Genomic DNA, 23,989 nt, shown 5'->3' with positions numbered 1-23,989 from the left:
AGATGTTGAGCAGATGTTACACTCCTTAATTCTGTGGGTATAGTATTCTAGGAATGTGCTCAGTAAGATTCAAGATTATAGAAGTTTATTGTCATATACACCACAAAACACAAGTGGTCATGCAAAGCAATGAAATTCTCACTTTGCGAGTTCCCTTCACTCAACTAAATAAACAACTAACTAAAATAAAGAATAAACTTAACTTTGAGCATAAGAGAAGTAAGAGAAATGTATTTTACAGCCCATTTAATCATTTTTTCCCAGTTTAATTAGCCTTATTTCGCACAATAATGACGTGAATTTGAGTTTTTATCTCATGTTTTCAGATCCTGCTTATAGATTCTTTCTACTGATGTAGATGTGATCCAACTTGTCCGGTAGTTTATATGAGACAGAATCATGGCATGATGTACATTTTGGGGGCCTCAGTGGTTAAATCGTTCAGTCAGCCATTATGAGACGGTTAATATTTCCTGTAGTTAGCTGAATCTTAACCTAGTGTGAGATCGATTGCTGATTCTGTTGTTGTAATTCTGATTCTAAAAATCTAATAATAATCCAGTGTCTCTGATATGTGGATTGTGAACTGCAACTATTTAGCTGTTGAATTTACATCTCTACATCCCTAAAATCTCTGACCACACTGAGAATACCACCGCATGCCTTTACACTACAAATGGCACCAGCATGTCTGGCACTTTCAGCAGCACAGAGAAGCAGAGAGATAAGGTCAAACCGGAAAGCTCACACAGTCCAGTTTAACTTTATCTGGAGGTTTTGTCTGAAGCTCCAGTTAAACATAATATAAACTCCTTCACCATTAGATGTTTAACAGTCCTCGTTCTCTCTTCCCTTCACTGCCCTGATTGGTCCCTTTAAGGCTTTCCAAGTCTTCATGCCCAGAAGCACCTCCCCTGTCACTTTAGTCCCGAAAAACCTTTTACTTCCTGACTCACTAACAAACTTGCATCATCGTGCTTGATTCTCCCGCTTACTTTCTTTCTCCTGCTAGAAACTGGAGTCCAGCCATCAAAATCCATGACATCACTGTAACTAATCTGAGACACCATCCTGGTCCAGTCAAACCATTAACCATCCATTTTGAATCACCATTGTCGCTTGGATTTTTTTTTAAAAAGATTTTTTTTGTAAGGGCGGCTGGAAAGCTGCACTCACAATCACAGGAAGTTCAGACTGGAATGGGCCAAGTGTCCTCAGACCATGAGGTGATGACAGCAGTGGTCTCTTTTAAGCATATAGTTGATCTCATTTGACATTTAAATCCAGTATTTAGTTATGTTGGAAGTGATTAATGCAAAGTAAAAGTAAAAGTGGTTTAGTTTCTTTGTATTCAGATCATTTCTTAGTGTTTGCTTGTTTTCCTTTTGACCTCTGTTTGTTAGGTCACTCTTTGCCACTTCAGTTTTGTCCAAACTTAATTTGTAGGTTTTGTGGAAGCTGTTGGTTTGTTATGCTTTGTTGCTTTTTTTGTTACTATGTGATTCAGCCTGAGTTTACTTCCATTAATGGCTCAAAACTATGATTTTCTTTTTCTAAAACTATTTTGATTCTTTTTTGATGATCAAATAAAACCCACGTGTTTCACAACCAACCAACCAACCAGTGTTCAGTTCACTTCCATTCTATTTAAATAGCACATTTTACATTCAATAGCAAACATCATGAAGATAACTCTAAAATGAAGCTAAGCAACTGGAATCTGGGATGACAGCCTTACAACAGCAAACTCCATCATTAGCCACTATTTTTTTGCATTGAGAGCTTCTGTGTTACTACTTTAAGTTCATTTGTCTACTTCTACTTAATTTTCTTTTACTTGAGTAACATATTACATGCCTTAGTTTCTGTAGCACAAACCTTTTACAGATTCATATCAGTGCTTTTACTTAGATTAATAATAAAAACGATGTTTGGTGTGAATAACATATTGTAGCTCATACTATACCAACAGTATGACTTGAAAACATTTTCTAAATGACTAACACGTTCAGAATTTCCTTATTTAATGTTGCCATGGTTTCAGTGGTTGGCTCACAACCAACATTTTTGTATCTGCCTCAAAAAATGAAAACCAAAGCATTAAAATGAGTCCAAAAAGCAAAGGGAGGCAAGATTTTAGTAAACACAGAAGCATGTTGGGAATGTAAACTGTCTTTATACTCCTTAAGGCTCAGCAGGATTACCAGTGACCCCCGAGTGAAAAGCATTTTCACTAACACTTGTTCCATTTTACTGTTACATATAAAAATATTATAGGGGCCGTAAAGAGAAGTATACTTTAGACAATGTCACTGACATTGTGATTTTTTTAAATTGGAGAATGGATAAATGCATTTGTTTGACCTATTCTGTGTGGCAAATCAGTTTGTTTGGGGAGATTTAAACTTCACAACACTGTTTTTATGATTATGAAACTTTCGTCCCTGACTCAAATGAATGACATGAATGAATGACAAGTTTTCTTCAGATGGCTTGGTCTTTCTGTTTCACTTGTGTGGCTCTGCTGCTGCGCTTCCAGATTCTTCTGATATGTAGTCGTGCCTCTTATGCCTTCAAGCTGGAGTAAGGGGGGGCGAGAATAAACAGACTAAAAATAACTAAGGAAGAGTGACTAAACAAGGTTGTAGATCATTTCTGAAGTGTGAAGGAATGAAACAGATAGGAAGACAGGCTAAAGGGGTCTTAATGCTTCAGTCTTAGCAGTTGAGAGCTGGTCCTGAACACGACTTTGTCCTGGAGGAAGGCTTCACAGGAAAGAGATAAGGGAAATCTGCTTCACTGAAAAAACTAGGCCTCAGCATTTGTGTGTGCAGACCAGCAGGAAGGGACATAAAGTACAGAAGTTTTTCAGTTTGCTGAAGTTTTTGAGTTTATTGAAATATTTCTAATTTACACATTTAAAAGCAAAACACTGCAGACTGTTATTGTCTATCACTCAGATTAGTCACACTACATACACGTTTTCATTTACCAGTGTGTGTGTGTGTGTGTGTGTGTGTGTGTGTGTTTGGGGGGGGGGTTCAGAGGACCTGCCTGCTATGAGGCTGACATGAGTTCATCGCTTATTTTTTCTTAATTGGATTTCCCCGAAAACTCAGATTTCCCGGATGGATGTTTTCGATTTCACTTTCCCAAAGAGAAGACCAGCCCGCTGATCCCCGCCCACAGCTTATAAAAGAGACTGGGCCTCCATGTTGCTATCTTTTCTGCTCTCAGTTCATTCGAGACGCCAGCTGGCGAACAAACTTTGGGCTCGGAGATTTTTTATTAACAAACTTTTTTTTTTTTCGTTTTCCCAACGAAACTATCCGGACACGATGCTTTCCTGTTACCTTTTCCTCATTATTTCTTTGATGATCTCCTTCCGAGACGTCCGTGTGTCCGGCTCTGGTAAGTTTCCCGTTATCTGTTTGCTCACAGATTTTTCCCGTAGTTTTGGGGGGGTGTTTTGGGTAGAGTGTTGCTGCTTCAAAGTATTACAACAGCTTGACGTTTCGTGTTTTTATTATGAGACTTAGACATTTAATTATTTCATTATGTCTCATGTTATTAAATAAATGGGGGGGGGGGGAATAAAAGAAATCAACATAAAGTTTTACTAGCAAAGCTTAAGTGCTTCTCAGAATCGACCTCCAAAGACCCCTCTACGGATGGAAAAGCATTCTTCCTAAAGCTGTTCCTTCATTTGGTGTTGAAGTGGTGGCTGAGAAACCAGACAGTGTATAAACTAGAGCGATAAAAACGTATTACAAAGTGGCTCCATGGCGCAGTGATTTACGAGTTCTCCGCTTTGATCCATTTGGGACTGTGTCCGGATGGTATCCGACCTAAAAATCTGCCACATCAAACTTCCTCAAGCTTCCCGCTGTGGTGATCTGTTGTTTATAAGGGAGCAGCCGAAAGTAGCTTTCCTATAAAGACTTTCAGACAGTTTCCATTTGTGATGAATGTATTTGCTTAGCAGGAGAGTTAGGAAAACTTCATTCAAATAAACTACAGTAGCCTGTAACCTGCAGTTACAGTTACTCTTTTTCAAACATCTGGATCTGGTCACGCTAACCCACACTGGTTAAACTGATTTGAGCAGTGTTGGTCAAGTTACTTGAAAAAAGTAATCAGTTACTAATTACTGATTACTTCCCCCAAAAAGTAATCCCGTTACTTTACTGATTACTTATTTTCAAAAGTAATTAATTACTTAGTTACTTAGTTACTTAGTTACTTTTTAAAAACACGATTTACAACCTGAATAGGTGATAAAGCGATAGATCTTTCGGCCCAATTCTACTTTTTCTGCATAATTCATCATACAAAATGTAATCAAATGGAAAAGTCTCTTTTTAAAACTTGTTTTATTAGTTTTAATCTTTTAACTTTATGCATCAAGCAAAAATTAAATTATATGCAACATTCTCTGACTGGAAGAAATTTGTTTAACATTTAAACCTATTTTCTGCACATTCCAGCACATAAAATAAAATATTTTTTTTGTGTTTACACTCACTCTTTCAAATAGATGCAAGTAAAACACAGCAGAAAATAAATAAAATCAAAGACTAGCGGTCCTGTTGCTCTATTTTCACCTGTAAAGCAGGACTGGGGTAGGCGGAGGTTTACCCTGGTGCAGGTGTGCTGCAGCGGTCAGAGGAAGAATCCGCGAGTTTCTCTGTGAATTTCACATTACGTCGTAGTACACTCGGTGCTTGCTTGGAAGTTTAGGGTTTTTTCGCTGTAAAAGAAGTTTTCTTCCACGCATAACGGACACTAATGTTTTTGTCACTTTTATGGAATCAAACTCAAAATAAGGTCAGTACTTCCACGCTTTAAACGTTGCATGCTACACTCTGTCCCTTTTCGATATATTATTATGATCTGCAGACAGCTGTTGTCACAAACGTCGCACTCGCTTACGTCACTGTCATGAGACGTTCTCGCAAAAAATCACGGTTTTAGTAACGCAGTAACGCAGCGTTCCTACGTGAAAGTAACGGTAATCTAATTACCGTTTTTGCAATAGTAATCCCTTACATTACTCGTTACTTGAAAAAAGTAATCGGATTACAGTAACGCGTTACAAGTAACGCGTTACTGCCCATCTCTGGATTTGAGAGTGAAGAGTGAGAGTGTAGTGACTGTGAGGTCTGTAGCATATAATTTACATGATTTTTTATAGTCATTAAACCAATCAGAGACCCTGACTCGTCTATATGAAAATGGTGACATCCTAGAAGAGACCAATTAGGATAGAACAGGATCCAAGTGATCATTCAGAACAACTTTATGATTGATTTGCTCTGACTGTGCCTCAAGGAAAGTACCCCGAAGACGCACATAAGGGCCAAAACTTCCCCTTATTGCAGGGTTCAACTGTTCAGATTTTTCCTTTAATTTGTCACCAGAGTGTGTAACTATGTAAACAACATCTCTCTCCTTTCTTAATGCTAAAATATTATATATATAAAAACCTTGTACAAAGTGCTCTGATACCAATTGAAAAGTTGAATCTACTTGTATAATCTTGCTGATTAATTTTGTGTTTGATTTTAAATAAACATATACACACACAGAGAGAACAGCAGAGCCATATAATGTACAAAGATTTTATTGGGTTGCAACAAGACTTTTTACAGGATACAAAATATACAGTAATGTCTGATTAAAACTGTGCACACTGTGTATGAAGTGTATCTGCTAATCTACCATATAACAACATGTACTGTGTTTCTTACAGGTTCTAGCTGCACAGAGTATCCTGTGTTCACTCCACCTGCACTGATAGTGAAGTACGGTGACCCAGCCAATTTTACATGTGATGTATGTCAGAAGGACTGCAGTGGAGATTCTTCAAATTTGGAGCACGCTGTGGGAAAATTTACAAGAAATGGAACCACAATCTTGTGGACGGTTGACAGACTGACTGAATGGGACATATCTCTACAGTGCTATTATAACAATGATGCTGGTGATCAGTGTACTACCATTCTGAATCCAACTCTTTATCGTAAGTATGCTTACTTTATAACAGGAGACTTGTTAGTGAATTTTACATCATTTATAATTAGTTATAATTCTAAAGCGATAATTCGTTTATAACCTTATTATTATATTTATTAATTCATAGATTAATTCAACTTCTTTATCTGTGGAAACATACAGTTGCATGGATTCATACTCTCAGCTGCTGCAGACAAACCTCTAGCTTACATTCTGTGTTCTTTACATTTTTGTTTCTTTCCCTGTCTCCTCAGAGCCTCCAGAAAGTGTCTCCATCAGCTTTGTAAACCACACCGGGCCGATGTTTGAGAATCAGCAGTACACCCTGCAGTGTAGCGTACAGAACGTAGCTCCTGTTCAAAACCTCACTGTGACCTTCCACAGAGGAAACACAGCACTGCGTCACCTACAGTCCAACCACAGTGAAGAGAAGAAACCAATGAATGAGACCTTCACTCTGAACATCACTTCCAGTAGAGAAGATAATGGAGCCCAGTACTGGTGTGAAGCCAAGCTGGAGCTGGGACCAGCTGGACCACAGCGCCCTCCAGTGGTGACATCAGAAAAACTCCCTGCTATAGTTCACTGTGAGTCTGAGAGAAATAAAGACGTTCTTTGTTCTGTTCCTCAGAGTTTGACATTTTGAGCATGTTTCATGTCACTGGTTTAGTTTTATGTCCCATTACTTTACTGTTTTAATTCTTCCTCATAGCTCTCATCACTGTTAATGAACAGGCTCTAAAAAGCATCATCAACAAACCGTTGACTGACATGAGCTGATGAACATAGTGGAGGATTTAGCTGCTAAAAACTAAAATACTCAGTGTGTTTGTAGAGACCAAGAATAGAACTCCACTTTGTTTGTGAACCTTAAAAAAATAATAGTAATTGTGTTTAAACCCTAAATGAAATTTTTTTTAGTATATATCAATTTAAATCTGGAAGCAATTGATTGCAACAAATCTTCAAGAAAGAAAAGTCTGTCAGTCTTCTTTCAGAGTGTCATATGGCTAGAATAACTCTCTAAACTATCAGACTGACCCCTTAATGTCACACTGCATGTAATATAAACTTTATGTCAGATGTTTAGTGTGGCGAGCATTAACCTGCAAAGTAAGTAGAGCAGTTAAACATCATGAACTGGACAAACTGGTAAAATATGATCCTTTGAAATCTAACAGAGTAGAAATGAAGCAAAGTGGGCTGAACTGTGGACAGTGCTTTCCACTTTCTGCTGTATATTATGTTAGTGAGTAATTTGTTTAACTTTTCCAAAGTGTTAACATTTTTCTCTGTCAGTTATCACAGATGAAAAGTTACAGAGATTAACAAAATTGCGCGACTGTGAAAACAGGCCCATGTTTCCCCATATGAAATTTCTCTTCCAAAATTGTTTGTTTTGCTAAATGTTTTGTTTTTTTTTCCTTCAATAATCACACAGATGGGCCTGAGCTAATAGGGCCACCAAATCCAGATGATATCACAGTCACAGAAGGAGACACTCTACACCTGAACTGCTCGTTTGTGGGAAACCCCAGCCCCTCATACACCTGGACAGTCCCAGTAAATAGCTCACTTTCCGACAATGGCGGGATTCTCACTATCAAATCTATAGGCTTTGAGCATGAAGGACAGTATATCTGCACTGTGAGCAACACAGTAGGGACTGTCACCAAGGAGTTTAACATTGATGTACAAGGTGAGATTTTGGTTTGTTTTTCACAGTTTCAATTCCAGTGTTTGGTTATTTTCTGTTTGACTAATTTAAAATATTCTCTTTTTCTGTTTTCTTTACCAAACCCCCTTTCCCAACTCTGCAGCTTCCCCCTTGATATGGATAATAGCTGGGGTATCTGCAGCTGTTCTGTTTGTCATCATACTTTGTGTGCTGTGTTGTCGTTTCTATAAACAAAACCGAAAGGGAAGCTACAACCTAAAGGATGTTTTACGATTCCCTAAGCACACTGCCTTGCCTCTGCAAAACTGCGAGAATGTCTGAACTGTGGACAAAAAGTCTGAAGCTGTTTCTTCGACATTAGGTGCTGTCTGATTCTTTAAGTCAATTTGCCAAGTTTGACATCATCCCGGTTTGATTGAGGTAGTTGTTACCTTCCTCTACTGATGACATCTGATGACACAAAACAACAAAAATGACAGCATGAAATGAAGACTTTAAGTGACGTGACCAGTGACCTAAATACTGAGTGGAAAAAAAGCTCCTTCCTCTTTTATCAACCTTCTGCTTTCAAGGTACTGTAATGCAGTCAGCAAAGTTTTGCACTCATTTCCTGTAAATATGCTGCCTTAAATCGCAGGTCTTGGGTTGTAGCTTTTAAGAAGTGATCTCTATATTTCATTGTAGTGAGTGTGGAATTAAAAGGCCCTGTGTCGATACAGACTGAAAACACAGGATGTCACCAGCTTTTTCCTTGTTACACAGCCTGGAATTTAGTATTGTTGTCATGGCAGCAGCTTACTGGCCTTTGTCTGTATTTCTGCCACTACTTTGTTTTACATCTTGCTTCTAGTCTCGATTTTGACTGTTGACTGCTGAGAAACTCGAGTTCTATGAGAAATATTTGATATTATTTTATTTTAAGTTGTTATTTTTTCAGTATTTGATGACTGTAAAAGTACAAACTCAAGACTAGCAGGACACTAACTTAAAGATTCTGCACACTTTTTTTTCAATTTGCTTTGGAAAATGTGAAAGTAAATTAATGTCATCAAATCCGTATGCAAGCAGAGGGCTGAACATCCACTATTACTGCTGTGTGGATGAACATGCTGTTTAACTGTTTTATTTTGTTTGTTTATTTAGACATGTGCTTTTGTGTACTAAAATCTAAAGGAGAATTTAAGTTGCTTCCTTCAACGAGTGTGGTGGCTCTAATTGTGTCAGGCGTTCTTTCCACTCCTGACCTCCACTGTAGAGAATCAGAGGAGAAATGTGAAACATGCAGGTTATTGGCTCTGCCAGCACGCTGCCTCAGACTTGCAGCTCCCATCATTTCCAGGAATCTGGAAGAGGAGCGTGCCAACTTAGAGCCATGCTAACTTTCACCTGCTTGTGGGAAATAGACAAGGCTGAAGTGTTTTGTTGTTCACATCGGATATGAAATTTCCACCGAAGCCCTGAAACCTTGAGAAAGTCTAAAGTAAAGTGTAAAAGATAAGTGGTCTCTGTGACACCACCCACTGGCTTGTGGGCTGAGGTTTTGAAGCCTCAGGTTTGACACCATCTAAGACGTGTTAGGGCGTCATGTTTCTGACCTGTTAGCAACCCCCATCTTTCATATATTATCTACAATTCAAACAAACAGCTACTGACCTACCAACGGTTGCCACGTCCATGTATGTTTGTATATATAGTATGTGTGAATGTTTATGTTATATTGTGGGTATTAGTGAAAAAGCAAAGTTGTAATAATACACTGCACACTGGAGCTTGTGTTTATTTTGAAAATGTAAATAAATTACAGAACCTTTTTTGAAAAAAAAAAGAAAGAAACGTATATCCTGATTTTTTCTGATTCTATTTATCCTGTGGAAAAATCTCACCTTGTCTGTTTGTCTATATTCAGTCCAATTCATTTTTATTTATATAGTTCCAAATCATAATAACGCAAGGTGCTTTATATTGTAAGGTGAAGACACTACAGAGAAAACCAAAACAATTAGGTGACCCCTTATTAGCAAACACTTTGGCAACGGGGGTGGGACCTCAATTTTAACAGGAGGAAATCTCTGACAGAAGCAGACTCAGGGAGGGGCAGCCATCTGCTGCAAATGTTTGGAGCAGAGGGGAGGGAGACAGGACAAAAGACAGCCAGAGACTAATAATAACTAAACAATTCAAATAATTCAACTACTAACAACATTTTAAGTGAAGAGTGAAAAAAGGTGAGTGTGGAAGAAACACTCAGTGCATCACGGGAAGCCTTCCAGGATCCTAGGCGTACTAATGGGCAGTTCAGGCTTACCTGATCTAGACCTAACTATAAACTGAAATTAGAGAGGGTGCTTGTCTTTTAGGAGCTGATTCCACAGAAGGCCCTGAAAGCTGAAGTAAGCTTTGAGCAGTCTGAGAGTGAAAAGCACTAATGGAGTGATATAGTATAATGATGGGTCCTGATTGTTCAAGGGCTTGTATGTGAAATATATCTGTATGTATATCAAAGTCTGCCTGACATGTTCTTTCACTGTGACAACAATAAACACAAACGCATAAGTAATGACAGAACTGGAACTGGTAATTACGAATTTCCTGTTTATAAGATTCTTCAACACCAGATTAACTCCTGCACTCTTCTGGATGTCTTTGGATTTCAGGGGAAACTCCGCTGCAGAATTAGTACATAGGATGAGTGAGTAAATGTGCTTCCTCCCCCTGCTTCCCTCACAGGAAGAAATTTCCAGTGAATGGAGTAAGGAAAAAAAAAAGAGGGCACGAAGCCTGGTTTTTCTTATCATGTCAGGCTTATTCACTGAAAGAACATCATAACTGATAAAAAGCACACCCAAACCTCCTTTAACATCCAACTTGTCTTCTTACGTTAGCCTTGTCTCAGTCCTGTGTAAGCCCCAGTAGAAAGTATTTCTCCCCCGCTGATGAAATAAGTAACGCTTGTAAACCACTTAAAATATATCTCATGCTAAACATAATTAAGGCTGGTCTAATGCCCTCCCTTGTGTTTGTTATTGTTGGAATCACTTCAGTGTGTGAGGCCTGGCTGTTTAGCTGTTCTTTAAAGACCTTTCATATTGTACACTTTTAGCCCTGCGATAGACTGGCAGTGTGTTCAGGGTGTACCCCGCTTCTCATCCCATGATAGCTAAGATAGGCTCCAGCAGCCACCCGCAAGCCTGATAGGATCTCCATTATCTTGAGCTACTGGATGAATGGATAAAAAGTAACACATGTAACCATTTTTTCTCAGCAAAACAATATTCTTCCCTGATGTTTATAAATAGCTACGATGTAACAAATTAATAAATCATTAAAGTAGCTTGACTCATCAAAAAATGTGATTTGGAAATCTTGGACATTCTGAAAATCAGAAATTAAACCCCTTTTCTTACTGGAAGGAATGCACTGCTTTCCTGTGAGGCTGCGCTTAAAGCAGGCGTTTCCTTTATGGCGTAATCCCTCACAGTCATATGCACAACAAGAACTTCTGATGAACAAGCCTGACAGCGTGCTTTTTTTCCAAGTTGCCATGGGGAAAATCTGTGCATATAAAAACACTTCCAGAGGAAACATCTGCCCTCCTGTGTTTTTATGGTCACAAGAGTTCATGATGAACTGCAAAACTATCAAAACAAGTTCAAATTGGTGTTTCATTTTCTTTATATCCTTTTATTTCGTAAACTCAGCAAAACTGCTTGAATAAGTTCAAAACTACAAGACTACAGGATCTAACGCTTTTCAAGAAAACATTGTAAACAAATATTCAAAGAACATTTGAAGGCTGTTTTCATTTCAAATAATTTTCCAATAAGGTAAAAATGTTTAACCAAGACACACCTGCAAGTACAGGCCACAAAGCTCCTGGTGCAGTTTTTATGCTGATGTTAATACCAGAGGTCTGAACTCCACAGTTATGTGTCAGCAGAGTGTTGGTGACTTTCACTTATTATGGGCCTCAGCATTCAGTGACCCTACTCTGTAACTTTATGTGGTCTACCACTTTATGGCTAAATTACTAGGGTTCCTAAAATCACTTCCACTTTGGTAGAGCTGATGGTGGAATTGGAAGGAAGACAAACTGATGTGCTGAATCGGTGGCAAAGATTAAGAGGTGTGGCCCAATACTTTTGACCGAAGGGTGCAGGTTATAACACCCCACCCCATTAACAATAATAATAATAATAATTTAACAGAAGTCAGTGGGCTACATACTGAACTTGGAGGATAGAAACAAAATAATAATCCTATCATACGCCTCACCTCGACTTGACAGAAAACCGGAAAGCAGCTAACATCCAAAGAAGAGCTTCAAGAAGACTGTTCCTAAAATCTACTTATAGAAATGACAAGAAAGCTTGCCTGGAGCTCAGGCTGTGTTGAGGAATAAATGTCGACTTTCAAGCTCACTGGAATTCTGCAAACTCAGTTTTTTCCCTACAGTATATGGTGTATGCCCATGTATGTTTGCACACGTTTCAATAAATCATTGCATCTATTTATCATTAATATATAGAATATAAATATGTGTAGTTCAAGTCTCTTGCGCAGCCAGTGTAAGCGCACACTCTTTTAATCCAACCATAAGCAAACGCTACACTTTCCGCGCTTCTTGATGACGTGATTTGAGTGGCTGCATGGCGCCTGGCGTTGTCCTTGGATACGGGATTTCTCCTCTTAGCTTGTTTCGCTAAGAAGATTGGACTCTGTCCAGTTTTGTCGTCTTTGCTCGCTTGCCTCATGTTTTGTCGGTTTAGGCTCACAGAAGCTGCCTCTTAGTATAACTGATAGGAGTCGGACAGCATGAGCGGCGTCGACTACAGCGTGTGGGACCACATCTACGTGTCAGACGATGAAGATGCCACGTGCCCGTTCGTGGACACTCCGAGCTTGTTCAGAATGAGACACCGGGTCAGCAGTGACAGTAGTGCTAGCCGTGAAGTTTGGAGTGCTACACCTGGTTAGTCTTCCCATTAGTAAACCTGTAGTAGCAAACCGAAACCGAGAGGAGTAGACAGTTTGAGCAGCCGGTGTTACTTATGTGTAAATACACAACGGATATACACAATTCGGCTGCAGGCTGGGGTTTATTGTTTTTAGTTTCCTAAAGGTGGCCACCGGTCTGGTGATGAGTCACCGATAGAGAAAGAAAAAGCAACGCTGTGTGTGAGATAGTGAGATAATTCTGTAAAGTTTTGGGGGGTTTCCATATACTTTGCTGTTGGGTAACATGAGCTTATTTTAAAAGGGGAAATTACTTGAAATCTTTCAGCATCTGAAACATGGTAAACAATAAGAAATTTGAAGGAGGAGGGCAAAGAAAGTACAAAAAGAGGAATACAGCTGTTAAAGAGAAGTCCACTGCCACATTAACAAAAAAAAAAAAAGTTTCCAAAGCCAGAAAAAAACCACTAGAAGAAATTAAAAGGTTTATTTTAAATTATCAAAACATACAACTGAAACGTGCAGTGTCATGTAACAGGAAATGCAACATATAGATATTTTTGCTTCCTTTGCCTTTTTTTTTAATTTCTAGGAAAGGTTATGTTAACATGGCTTTCATTTTAGATCACCTCTGATAAGACTGTTCTAGTGTTAAATGTCAGCCCGCAACAAATAAGCAGGTGCAGAGTAGACGTGACTGAGGTAGCATGTAAAGATCTGCTCCTGATCTCCAAAATAATAATAGGCTTTCCTAGTGCTTTCAGTCCCCTCCTACACTCTGCTTGATCAGCTTTTCCAGAGCTTTCTAATGCAATCTCAAAGTCTTCATCTCTTTAATGGTACACACATAATCTAAAATGTGTATTGTACAGTGAAGAGATGTCACACGTTTAATATGTTCAACAGCATGCCAGGATTTTGAGAAGAAAATTAATCTAAATGACATTAGTTAGAAGGTAAATCACTTTTTTAAAAAAGGAGTTTGTGTAAGTAAGATTAAAGTGCGGTTGCTACAGTAACGCTGTTGGTCAGACTGTGTCTGTCTGTGGACACTGGCTCTAATAAGCTTATCTCATTGTTACCTATGCCTCATAGGAAGTGAAAGGTTCTAGAGAAACGTGTTGTGTTCAGTATTTCCCTGGCTTCCTTTGCCTATTGTGTCACCTGTTTTTTTTTTTAACACTTTACAGTTTGAAACGTAAAAACTTTCCAGGATAACAGGAAAGTCCAGTGAACACCACTGTGTTTGAAATGTTGTTAAATGTGGAGAAGAACATTCCAGTTAGATTATTTGAACTGTGCGATTGTATAAATGTGACCACATGTAAACTCACTCATGTACTTACATGGTGTCAATAAAGCTCCCAAAAGTCAAGGCAAGAATTTATTAAGAGACTGTTTTGATTGTATTTCAACAGCTGGCACAAAACCCCGGTTGAACTCTTGACTCCAGTTGGAGTTCAATGACCCTGTTTTCCCGTCTGCACTGCAAACATATGTAAAACTAAAAAAGGCCAAAGGGCTGTGGAGCAAGCTCTGAGGTCTCATGATGGTGGTTATTTGTGACCTTGTTGGTCACACTGTAGATGTCATTCTTCTGCGTAAGCTGAACCAATCATGTGCTGCCTTTTTCAGTCAGGAAGGAACTTGTCATGGAGAAACATGAGATATGTGAAAAAAAATTGCAACACGGGTTCTGTAAATGGAACATTTTAGCAGTCAGTGCACTCTGTGCTGCTGTTTATTTTTAATGTGACTGCTTGCGCTGCCAAAAAAAACAAACACATGCAGTTCATCTGTAAAGTTTGGGCTGCAGTACAACCTTGTACTAAAGTATCACTCAACAGGTTTCCATAGATATTATGTTCTGTTGGACACGAGTTACCCTTGTGATAAAGCTTGGTTGAAGAGCACCACCTTCGACATAATGACAACTCTTAAATGTAGGTTCAGCATAACTCACTAGCCCGTTAATCTTGTTTTTGTAGAACAGTACTCAATTTAAACTTAACACAGGGAGAAATAAAACAAAATAATGTGATGCTATAAATATATCCAGCTGTTTCTGTGTGCAGTGTTGAGCAAAAGTCTGAAGCTGTGCTTTTGTTTTATTCAGATATGCTTTTACTGCACTGGCAGTGTTTTTGAGATCAGTGTTGTGGTGAAAAATGAAGCCGATACCAATCAGATGGTATTGCATGATGGATCAACATTTCACAGTACTTTTCTGTGTCCATAATTCCTTTAGTATAATTTGTAGATTCAACCAATAGCAAATTATGTGACTATGTGACAGGCTGCTGGTAACGAAATGAATATAGGCAAGTAGAAGGACTGAACTGCAAATGAGTGAAAAAGCAGTTAGTGTCCTAAGAAAATCCTTTAAACCTTAAGAAATCCTGAAGAGCTATTGCTCAAGACCACTTTTAAAAATGACAAGAAACTCTGGCCCCTGGAAGCAAAACACAAAGAAAAGAGTAGTGGCCCAACATGTTTTGCACTGTTCTTTTGAGCCTGTTATCAGCACACAGTACCTTTAATATAACGGTCAACCAACAAATCATCAGTGCATACACACAACCACTACAGATATCACGTTAGATATACTAAAAAGAAACGTGTCAAAGCCAAAACTGTAACAACCAAAGCACGGCCGTGTCATCTCAATGATATTCTTTTTGGCAGCGGTCAGTCAAAGAGCATACAAACATGCTCGTTTGCGCTTCTTTTTAAATGCAGTCGTGCGCTATCAGAAGTACCAGATATTATTCTTGACCACTTCACTACCAGAAGTGGTCAAGAATAATATAATCTATAATCTATTATAACACAGCTCAGTCTTTCTTTTTTGTGGCTCAGAGGAAATATTGTAAGGCAACTTAAAGTTATTGACCTTTGGTATCTGTCGCTATTTGAGATCTTTCTCCTACATCAGGTATTGATTTTTTCTGTAGTTGTTAAATTTATTAAAATTCTTTAAAACTACAGAAAAGCAGTGCCTGATGCAGGGAACTGCATTTGTGCTTTTTTACTATTATGCCATCTTTAAAGTGGGCCTGTAAAGCTCTTTTTCAGCTTCAGTTTTTTATTCTAAGACTTTGGAGGACTAGCTTGACTTAAAGTTAGATTTCATCTGATTGGCTGCCCTATTAAAAGCAGAAGGTTTAAATAGCAGGTGGGTGGGGCTTATGGTGTCACTGCCAAACCTACATGCCTGAGATAACCATATTAGGATATCATTTGTCTTTGATAACAAACAGAGTCTGAAGTATAAAAAAAACTGCCAGAAATTGAGCGTTTAAAGGCATGTCGGCTCTCTGGGATACATACACTCACAGTGGGCCCACATTAAATTTGACACATTTAAACAGGATACTTCTTATTTAAATATACTTCTTGTATGTTTTCTCCCTACCCAGTGTCCATATAGCTCTTATCTTGGTGTCCCCATTTCACTTTTAAATCACTTGTGCTTTCAGCTCTGTCTCTGCCTCATGTTTATTTTACGTTTGTCTCTTTGCTCCCATCCACTCGGGACCTCCACAACAGAGCCGGCTGGAGAAAATGGTAGAGTTTCAGCAGAGAGGGGAGGACCTGGAAACCAGCTTTGCAGAATGCAGGAGGCTATTAGAGGAAGCCCAGGGACGACTTGCATACCTAGAAGAAAGAATGAGGGAGGGAGGTGAGGATAAGGAGAGCGAAGCTGAGCTGAAAAAAGTCCAGGCAGAAATAAAGAAACTGAAACAGGATGAGGAGTCCTTTGAGAAATTGCTAGAAGAACACCGAAAAGAAGAGAAGAAGCTGCCCTGGAATGTAGACACTATCAGCAAGGATGGTTTCAGCAAGGTAACGCAGGCCATCGGGACCACGGGATTTGTCAACTTGTCAGTTTACTGATTTAACTGTTGTCTTATCTTGCTTTGCAGAGTGTGCTCAACATTAAGCCTTTATCAAAGGAGGAAACTGGGGAGGAAAAGGTGGAGAACCACAAGAACTTTCTGGGGAAGTATGGGGAAAAAATCAAACACTTTGGTAAGTGAGCTGGTTGTGTTTTTTGTGTTTCCCCCTATACTCCCACACATTGTCCTGCCTCACTACTTCCCTTATCCCGCTCTCTTCCACTGCTCTCCTCCTCCACCAGGTGGAAAATATGTGTCATTCAGAGTCTACAAATAAATGTTTACTCATTGTCCCAGACGTTTCAAAGACACTAAATTTATCATAGGCTCTGGACAGTCCTGTAGCTACAAGTTGTTAAATGTGTTGTAAAATACAGTTTCCACTGATTGACAGCTCCATGTTCATAAGGTGCAGGGGCCAGAAACACTGACCACCTTCTTTACAGTGACAGAAAGGGGATGGTTTACTGGTCTAGCCCACTAGAGATCACAGAGAGCCGTATGTGACCCGCTTTAAACAGACACAGAAAAGAAACGATCCACTAGCTTTTTGTTGCAGTAAACTCTTAGAGACGTCATTTCCCAGAATATGACCGATTACATTTTTTTAAGTGTGGATTTCCTGTTTGTAGAATTATGCTTGGAGTAAACAGGACAACACCCAGTAAAATATATCCTGGAGGGACTTCCACTCGCTCATATTGCCTGGTAATTAAATGCTTTCAGCTTTTGTGCGCCAGAGTTCTCCTCTGAAATGAAACGAAGTGGGGAGGGGTCATGGGGAAGGAGGGAGTATGTCTTTAATTGCTTCACATAGAAACGGATAAAGAGCAAAATTCAGTGTGTCCACACACTTTCTTAAAAAATTCCCCTTTTCTTATCTTAGAAGCTCTCATTTTTAAGACTTCTTTTTGAAAAGTCTACACTCAGAAGCCCATATTAATGTCATTATTGTTGTCACAGACTTAATGGAGTTCCCCTTAAAATGGGTTGTGTAAGCAGTCACATATATTTAAAAAAAGGGATGACTTGAGTACCAAGAACAGCAGTGATTTCGCAAGTGAAGGCAGTATTTCAGTAACTAAAAGCAAAGGACTTACTGTAGTGGGTATTCATGATAAGCATGGAAAAGTTTCAAACAATGAAGTTAGCATAGGAAAAAAGCTCAGGCTTTACGCTGCTCTGAACATTTTTCATACTCTTGCTCCTGATGTCAGTGGCAGGGAATATCCGAATACTGTTTATTAAGAACACACTAGTGGCTGTGAGCGGAAGAAATAACTAGCTGCTATCTTTACGAGAGCAACTATTCAAAAGGAAGCTGGCTAAAATGAAGGGGAAAGAGCAGTTTGTGTGATAGTGGGTGAGAAGAATTTTCCTTAGAACTGACAAAGCAAAGAAACGAAGTCCAAGAATGCAGTGATGAAAAAATAAGCACAGTAGGTCAATAATTTAAATGTATTAAATCTCATTTTGTAAGATCTAAAAATATTGAAGCTGATCTCTATTTCCATTCTTTTTTCAATCATATAACCTCTGGAGATGTGCTTGTGCTTAGCATAATGCTCAATACCATGGCGTTTTCCAGGGATGCTGCGGCACTGGGATGATAGTCAGCAGTATCAGTCAGACCACCCGCACCTGGTGTGCGAAGAGACTGCTAATTACCTTGTTGTCATCTGTATCGAGTACGAGATAGATGAGGTGAGTGCAGTGGGGAGCGTGTTAGTGCATGTTGAGGTTGAAATTCAGGTAGGTAGAGCCTTCAAAACTCTCCATATGCTTGCAGAAACACGCCCTGATGGAGCAGGTGGCCCACCAAGCCATTGTCATGCAGTTCATCTTGGATTTGGCTCGGACGCTGAAAGTTGACCCGAGAGGCTGCTTCAGACAGTTCTTCTCAAAGATCAAGGTATGCTACTTAAACGTGCTTTACTGTGCAGTCGCTATGCTCAAGAGAATTCAGTCATTGTCATATGCGTGCGTGTCCATGTCAGACTCTAGATAAGCCGTACCAAGATGCATTTGAGCATGAGCTGGAGATGCTAAAGGAGCGGGTCCGCAGCTCTGCACAGACTCGTATGGAGAAAACTGTGAAAGAGCTGGAGGAGGAGGAGATACAGAAGAGACTGGGCCCAGGTGGTTTGGACCCTGTAGAGGTCTATGAATCGCTACCAAAGGTAGGCCATATATGCAGACAGACTCTGGAGAGAATTTTGGAGCAGCAATTTTTCATGCATTAACAAGTATGATGAATACTCTTACTCATTTCAGTAAATGACTTAAAAAGAGAAGATAACACGCTGGATCAGAGGGTGAAGTGTTGATTGATAGTGATTATTAAACATTTTATTAAGAAAAAAACCTCTCAACCAAACTGAAGATGAAAGTTGATATACATGATATGGATAAAAGTACTGGAGCAGCTGCACATTACACCAACAGGAGCTGCTCGGCCATGGAAACCAATGCCAGACTTTTACCCACTGCGTGCCTCAGCGCTCGGCGGTCCCGCTCTCTAACTTTACCCGATCAGCATGGCTGACCCCTTTGTGGCTGAGCTGCTCTGATTCCTAAACACTTTCACTGTCCAACACAGTTACGTCTGAATGGTGGAAGATTTAGGAGATAAGAAGTTTCACAAACCAACTTGTTGCGACTGTTTCCTTCTCTGTTTCAGTATCCCAGAGTTTGTAGCACACTCTCTTTGTTTTTCAGAATAATTCATGGGGTGTGTTTAGAAAGTCAAAGGTTCCTACACACACTGTAAGCTTCTGCAGCATTTCATGCAGTCGCACACTGCAGCTAAACACCTCACCGTCTCGTGGTTAAATTGCCTCAGCTTTTAAACATTGTTAAAGTGTCCTAACTGTACACAGCAGCTCAGACGCTTTGTTTTGGTATATCAGATGAAGCTAAAAGCCCAGAAAAGTCAAAACTGCAAATTAGCCCATAGAAGCTGTAATTATCCAGTGAGGAGTGGCTAGGAAGTGGAGGAAGAAATAACAGGCTTTTGAAGGATGGACGATCCAGTCTTCTTAAACGTAGATATATTTAGAGAATATAGCTTCTCCTTAACTATTTAAACTCAACACATTCACACAACTAAGACAAGCTCCTCCTACTTCATGCTACACTTGACACATACTAATCCTGTTGTAGTTGTAAAGTAAAGGCCTAATTATCCATGCAGTTTATGTTTTTTTTAGATAATTACAGTCCTGTTGTTGGAATATTCTCTCTTACTTGTTTTGTTTTTTGTTCTTTTTAACCCTAGAACACTATCGCCGGGTGATTTACACCCGAGAAAATACATTTACATGATTTCTCTCTCCTGCAGCTGTTTGCGTGTCGAGGAGCCTGTGCCTTCACCACGGAAGTCTCAAATGTCCCAGGAATGGGTGGACCAAAGACCAGCTTTCCAGAGTCATTATTTTGTTTTAGGAGGTTTATTTTTCATTTTGTTAGACATGGCACAGTTGAAAGTAAAAGAAGACCACTCTAATTTGTCATGTGTTGTCATATTTTGATATATTTGATTACTTTTCATTGGTTATATTATATCGGGTAAAAATCACCCGGCACTAGTGATCATGTTACTATTTATAGCGATAGTGTTCTAGGGTTAAACCAAACTGACTTCAGCATTAAACCTAACCTTGATAAGTAATTCTACTTACTTAAGCTCACAGACTTGGTTGGTAATCTTTACTTGTATGTATTGTTCCGGCGTCCTCATTGGATGGATTGTTTATGCACCTTTACTTTAGCTTCACTGAAGTTGTGTCTCACAGCTAAGGTTTCTTTTCAAAGACTGAAAGGTCATTAAAAGTCCCTCTCATTTCATGCCATAAAAAAGAAAAGCCTTGTTACTTTGATAATCGTGTAGTTTGTGCAAGTGATCGTGTTGCCATTTGAATAATCAGAGGAGTCGGTAGAATAAAGGTCAGCAGAGTGGACTCTACCTGTCAGATGTGAGCACAGTGCAAGGTAAACACTACCAGGTTTACATATGTGCTTCAAAGAGGTTGTGCTAACGTTTTCTTCAGTTCAAGCAAGCAAGTTCATATTAATATAAAAGGAGAAGAGTGATGAATTTATTGTCTCATAGGAGCTAAAGAGGAGCTTTGATGAGAAGAACATTCAGATGCTGCAGGAAGCTATGAGCATGCTGGACCCTGAGGTGTGTGTGTGTCTCTGCCTAAAATAATTTATAGTCATTAAAAGCAGCTTGACCACAAAGTTTCTGTGTTGTTGTTGTTGTCTCAAACTGGTGTCACCATGTTTCTCTGTCCATAGGAAGGAAAATACCACCTGCAGAGGTGTATTGACTCTGGATTGTGGGTCCCTGATTCCAGAGGGGATGAGGATGGGGATGAAGATGAAGATGGGGACAAGGAAGAGGATTAATAATACTTTATTATAAACCTAGTCAATGTACCTACTGTGTGTTGTTATATAGGTGTTGTTTCTAGCTGCTTTGTTTTTAAATGTCTCCATGTTAAACTAAATCTAGTCAATTAAATGCATGTGCATATACCGTGAAATGTGTATTGTGTATTTTTTGATAAAAGAGTATTTGAAGATTAGTTTTAAAGAAGTATTTTTATGAATCTGTTCTTATTTTTGTTACTGACAGTAAGGGCAGACAGATTTATCCCTGCTGTTAATCATCTTTAAAAAGCCAGTTCTTTCAAACATGTTAATACAATCTGCGTTTTGAAATTCTATAGTTACTCAGGATGTACTTTCAGTTTCACAGCTGTAGCTGGGTCACGTTTCTCTGCAGACCGCAGCTTAAAAAAACACTCTTCTCTCTCAGTATGATCACTTCATCCAAACATCATTTTGTATTCTGAAAAGGTGTCACAGCCTATGTCAGGCGTAAAGAGCAGTTCTTTCTGCTTGGTTGTCTCTGTTGTCCCACTGTGGTCAACAGCGCCACCTAAAGTCGTATTTGGGTAAAGATGACTGAGCCGGTGTGGTAGACAGCTTTTTTGTGATTGTTGAATCTTAAGTTCATTAAAGATGTAACTGATAAATAATATATCAATAGAGAATGAGCTGGACGCATGCATAAAATCTATATTATTTAGTTAAATTGAAATAAAGTCAATTCATTAATTGATGTGTCAATTGTTGCATTATTTTAATATTCTTTTTTTAGTATTCTTGCGAAACTTCATTAAATTGTCTTTTTATGTTTTGGCAACTTAGCTGTGATAAACTGTCGTGCTAGTAAAGCACCTTTGGACTGGATTAAATTTGAATTTAAATATCAAGCTAAAAGCACCAGTTAAATAAACAAAACAAAAGGAAAGATGCCTAAAAAAGCTCAAATTTTTTAGATTTATTCCAGTGACTGAAAAGGAAGTTATAAATTAATGCAGCAACAGTCACACTATATGTTACTTAAGCTCAACAAGTATGGAGTTTAAGTCATAAAAAAGTTTTACAGTGAACAGGCTTTCATATGATGGCTGATGCCGTCATATGAAATTCTAATACAGATAAATTAAAGTTTAGGTCTTTATAGTTTCTCAGAACATCAGCAGCCATCTGTGCTAACTCGGTGACATGAATCCAACAACTTTGTTTTTAATTCTCTTTCTCCCGTCTTTACTTCACACAGTCTATCGCAGCATGTGTAATACCCTTCATAACTTGTTTAAGCTGGTGTAAGTTTATCTTGTTAACTACTTTGAGTTTTCCAGTTTACAGTGTCGGACACAAGACACAATATTTTACGCATATATGCTTGTTTTTATGACAGTGTATGATTGGTATGATGCACCTTATACCATAATACACCATATTATGAGTAAGTGGAGCCAAATATGCCGGCTCTTATTCAGCTATGTTTGAAACAATTCAGATTGAGCGCCTGAAAATATGTGGAAACATTATCAGTTTATTGCTGCTTTTTGTGGGCTTTAGTGTTTAGGTGCAGACATTTCAGACTAAAACTGGCAACTGTTTTTTATTTATGATCACAAAGCTGGACACATTGCCGCTTTGGACATGTATTAACTAAACAGTTTGCTTGATCAATGATGTTTTAGCCAGTAAAATGTTGAATAAAGTCTCCAGACCATTCAGATCATTTTCTCTTTATTGACAAACTGACATTTCAGCTCAGGTTTTGCTGCTTGTGTCTACTCTGGAGTTTCTTATGCTGTATTTGTCCCTGGAAGTCTCTCTTACAGTAAAGTGAGCTTAACTATTGTCCATTTATTTTTCTCTAAATGCTCTCTCTCTCTCTCCCTCGCTCCCTGTCACTTGCATAATTAATTGCTGGGCCGCCCTCTCTCTCTCCTTCATAATTAATTGGTGGGTTTGATTTAGTGTTCTGTGCGGGATTTTTTCGAGGCAAAGCGTCTTTGCGCCGTCACTTTTGTAAATAGGGAACGATCAGTGCAGGTCCTGGGGAGGAATCAAATCTAGATAATGCCTATAAAAGCTGATGGGAGCAAGGCAGCGTCATGGAAAAAAAAATGTGTGTGTGTGTGCGTGCATGTGCGTGGACAATTTCTATTATTATTTGGCTGTAATGCTAACAAATCAGATCCTCTCTCAATGACAAAAGGCAGCACAGGTTTAGTATCTGTTCAAGCTATTCTACTCACATTTTCTGTGAGTATCAGTGTCTGTCTGCAAAAAATAAAAACTGGCTCAGTGAATACCATGCATTGTGGTGACACCTGAAAACCTATCTATCTATCTATCTATCTATCTATCTATCTATCTATCTATCTATCTATCTATCTATCTATCTATCTATCTATCTATCTATCTATCACCAAGACGTTTATTGCCATATACGCTGGAAAACACAGTGGTTATGTGGGATCCTTTCACACCAATACATAACTTAAATAAACAAAAATATAAAAATAATAAGCACAAAAAAATTAAATAAACAAAGCAAGTACTATGTGCAGAAAGGTAGAGTGTACTCAGACTATAAAGTGTGATTGCTTATGCATACTATTACAATCTTATGATATAATATTGTACCTTACAATATAAAGGGCCTGTTTGTTGGCTGGTGCTTTATAAATAAACCTTGGTTGAAAATTAAATAAATACAAGAAATCAGAAACAGTGTTTTATGTTTCAGGTTTTTGAATTGAGAACTGTGCTGCATGCCCTTGAATGGCTGTAAAAATAGCAAAGAGGCGTGGGAGGAAAAAAGGAGAGATGAATGCTTATTGTGATCTGTTTTTTTTTTTTTTTTTTAATATGAGTGGTGTGTTTCAATAAAAATGTGCCCTGTGTCGTGGGTGTGTATGATGGAGAGCGATGAAACTGACTATTGAAACAGAGGATCAGTGTGTGGCTGCTAATAAGATGGAAAAAAATAGAAATAGACAGGAGTACCGATGGAGAGAGGAGAGGAGCGGAGAGTGTTGTATGGGATTAATGGACATACTGTGCGTCTGTG

At 38.8% G+C, this 23,989-nt stretch overlaps 2 protein-coding genes across 3 annotated transcripts; both read left to right on the top strand.

Annotated features, from left to right (window-relative positions):
* Nucleotides 1-3,202: 3,202 nt before the first annotated feature.
* LOC116329983 (cell adhesion molecule 4-like) lies at nucleotides 3,203-10,258 on the top strand. The gene is made up of 5 exons (XM_031752129.2): nucleotides 3,203-3,411; nucleotides 5,753-6,022; nucleotides 6,270-6,602; nucleotides 7,457-7,714; nucleotides 7,836-10,258. The coding sequence occupies exons 1-5, from the start codon at nucleotides 3,213-3,215 to the stop codon at nucleotides 8,012-8,014; spliced, it is 1,239 nt and encodes a 412-aa protein (XP_031607989.2). The 5' UTR covers nucleotides 3,203-3,212; the 3' UTR covers nucleotides 8,015-10,258.
* A 2,069-nt stretch (nucleotides 10,259-12,327) lies between these two features.
* On the top strand, nucleotides 12,328-21,092 carry LOC116329988 (hsp90 co-chaperone Cdc37-like). 2 transcript variants are annotated; one of them, XM_031752134.2, is made up of 8 exons: nucleotides 12,328-12,613; nucleotides 16,196-16,492; nucleotides 16,573-16,678; nucleotides 18,134-18,249; nucleotides 18,335-18,457; nucleotides 18,543-18,725; nucleotides 20,657-20,728; nucleotides 20,845-21,092. In XM_031752134.2, the coding sequence occupies exons 1-8, from the start codon at nucleotides 12,506-12,508 to the stop codon at nucleotides 20,953-20,955; spliced, it is 1,116 nt and encodes a 371-aa protein (XP_031607994.2). In that variant the 5' UTR covers nucleotides 12,328-12,505; the 3' UTR covers nucleotides 20,956-21,092. The 2 variants fall into 2 exon arrangements, with proteins under 2 accessions (XP_031607994.2, XP_031607992.2); XM_031752132.2 differs by having other exon boundaries at nucleotides 12,328-12,662.
* The last annotated feature ends 2,897 nt before the right edge of the window (nucleotides 21,093-23,989 follow it).

The sequence above is a fragment of the Oreochromis aureus genome, linkage group 6 (genome assembly GCF_013358895.1).
Source record: "Oreochromis aureus strain Israel breed Guangdong linkage group 6, ZZ_aureus, whole genome shotgun sequence".
Taxonomy (NCBI): Eukaryota; Metazoa; Chordata; class Actinopteri; order Cichliformes; family Cichlidae; genus Oreochromis; species Oreochromis aureus.
The sequence above is the reverse complement of the archived record's forward strand: the minus strand, read 5'-3'. Positions and strand labels throughout refer to the sequence as shown.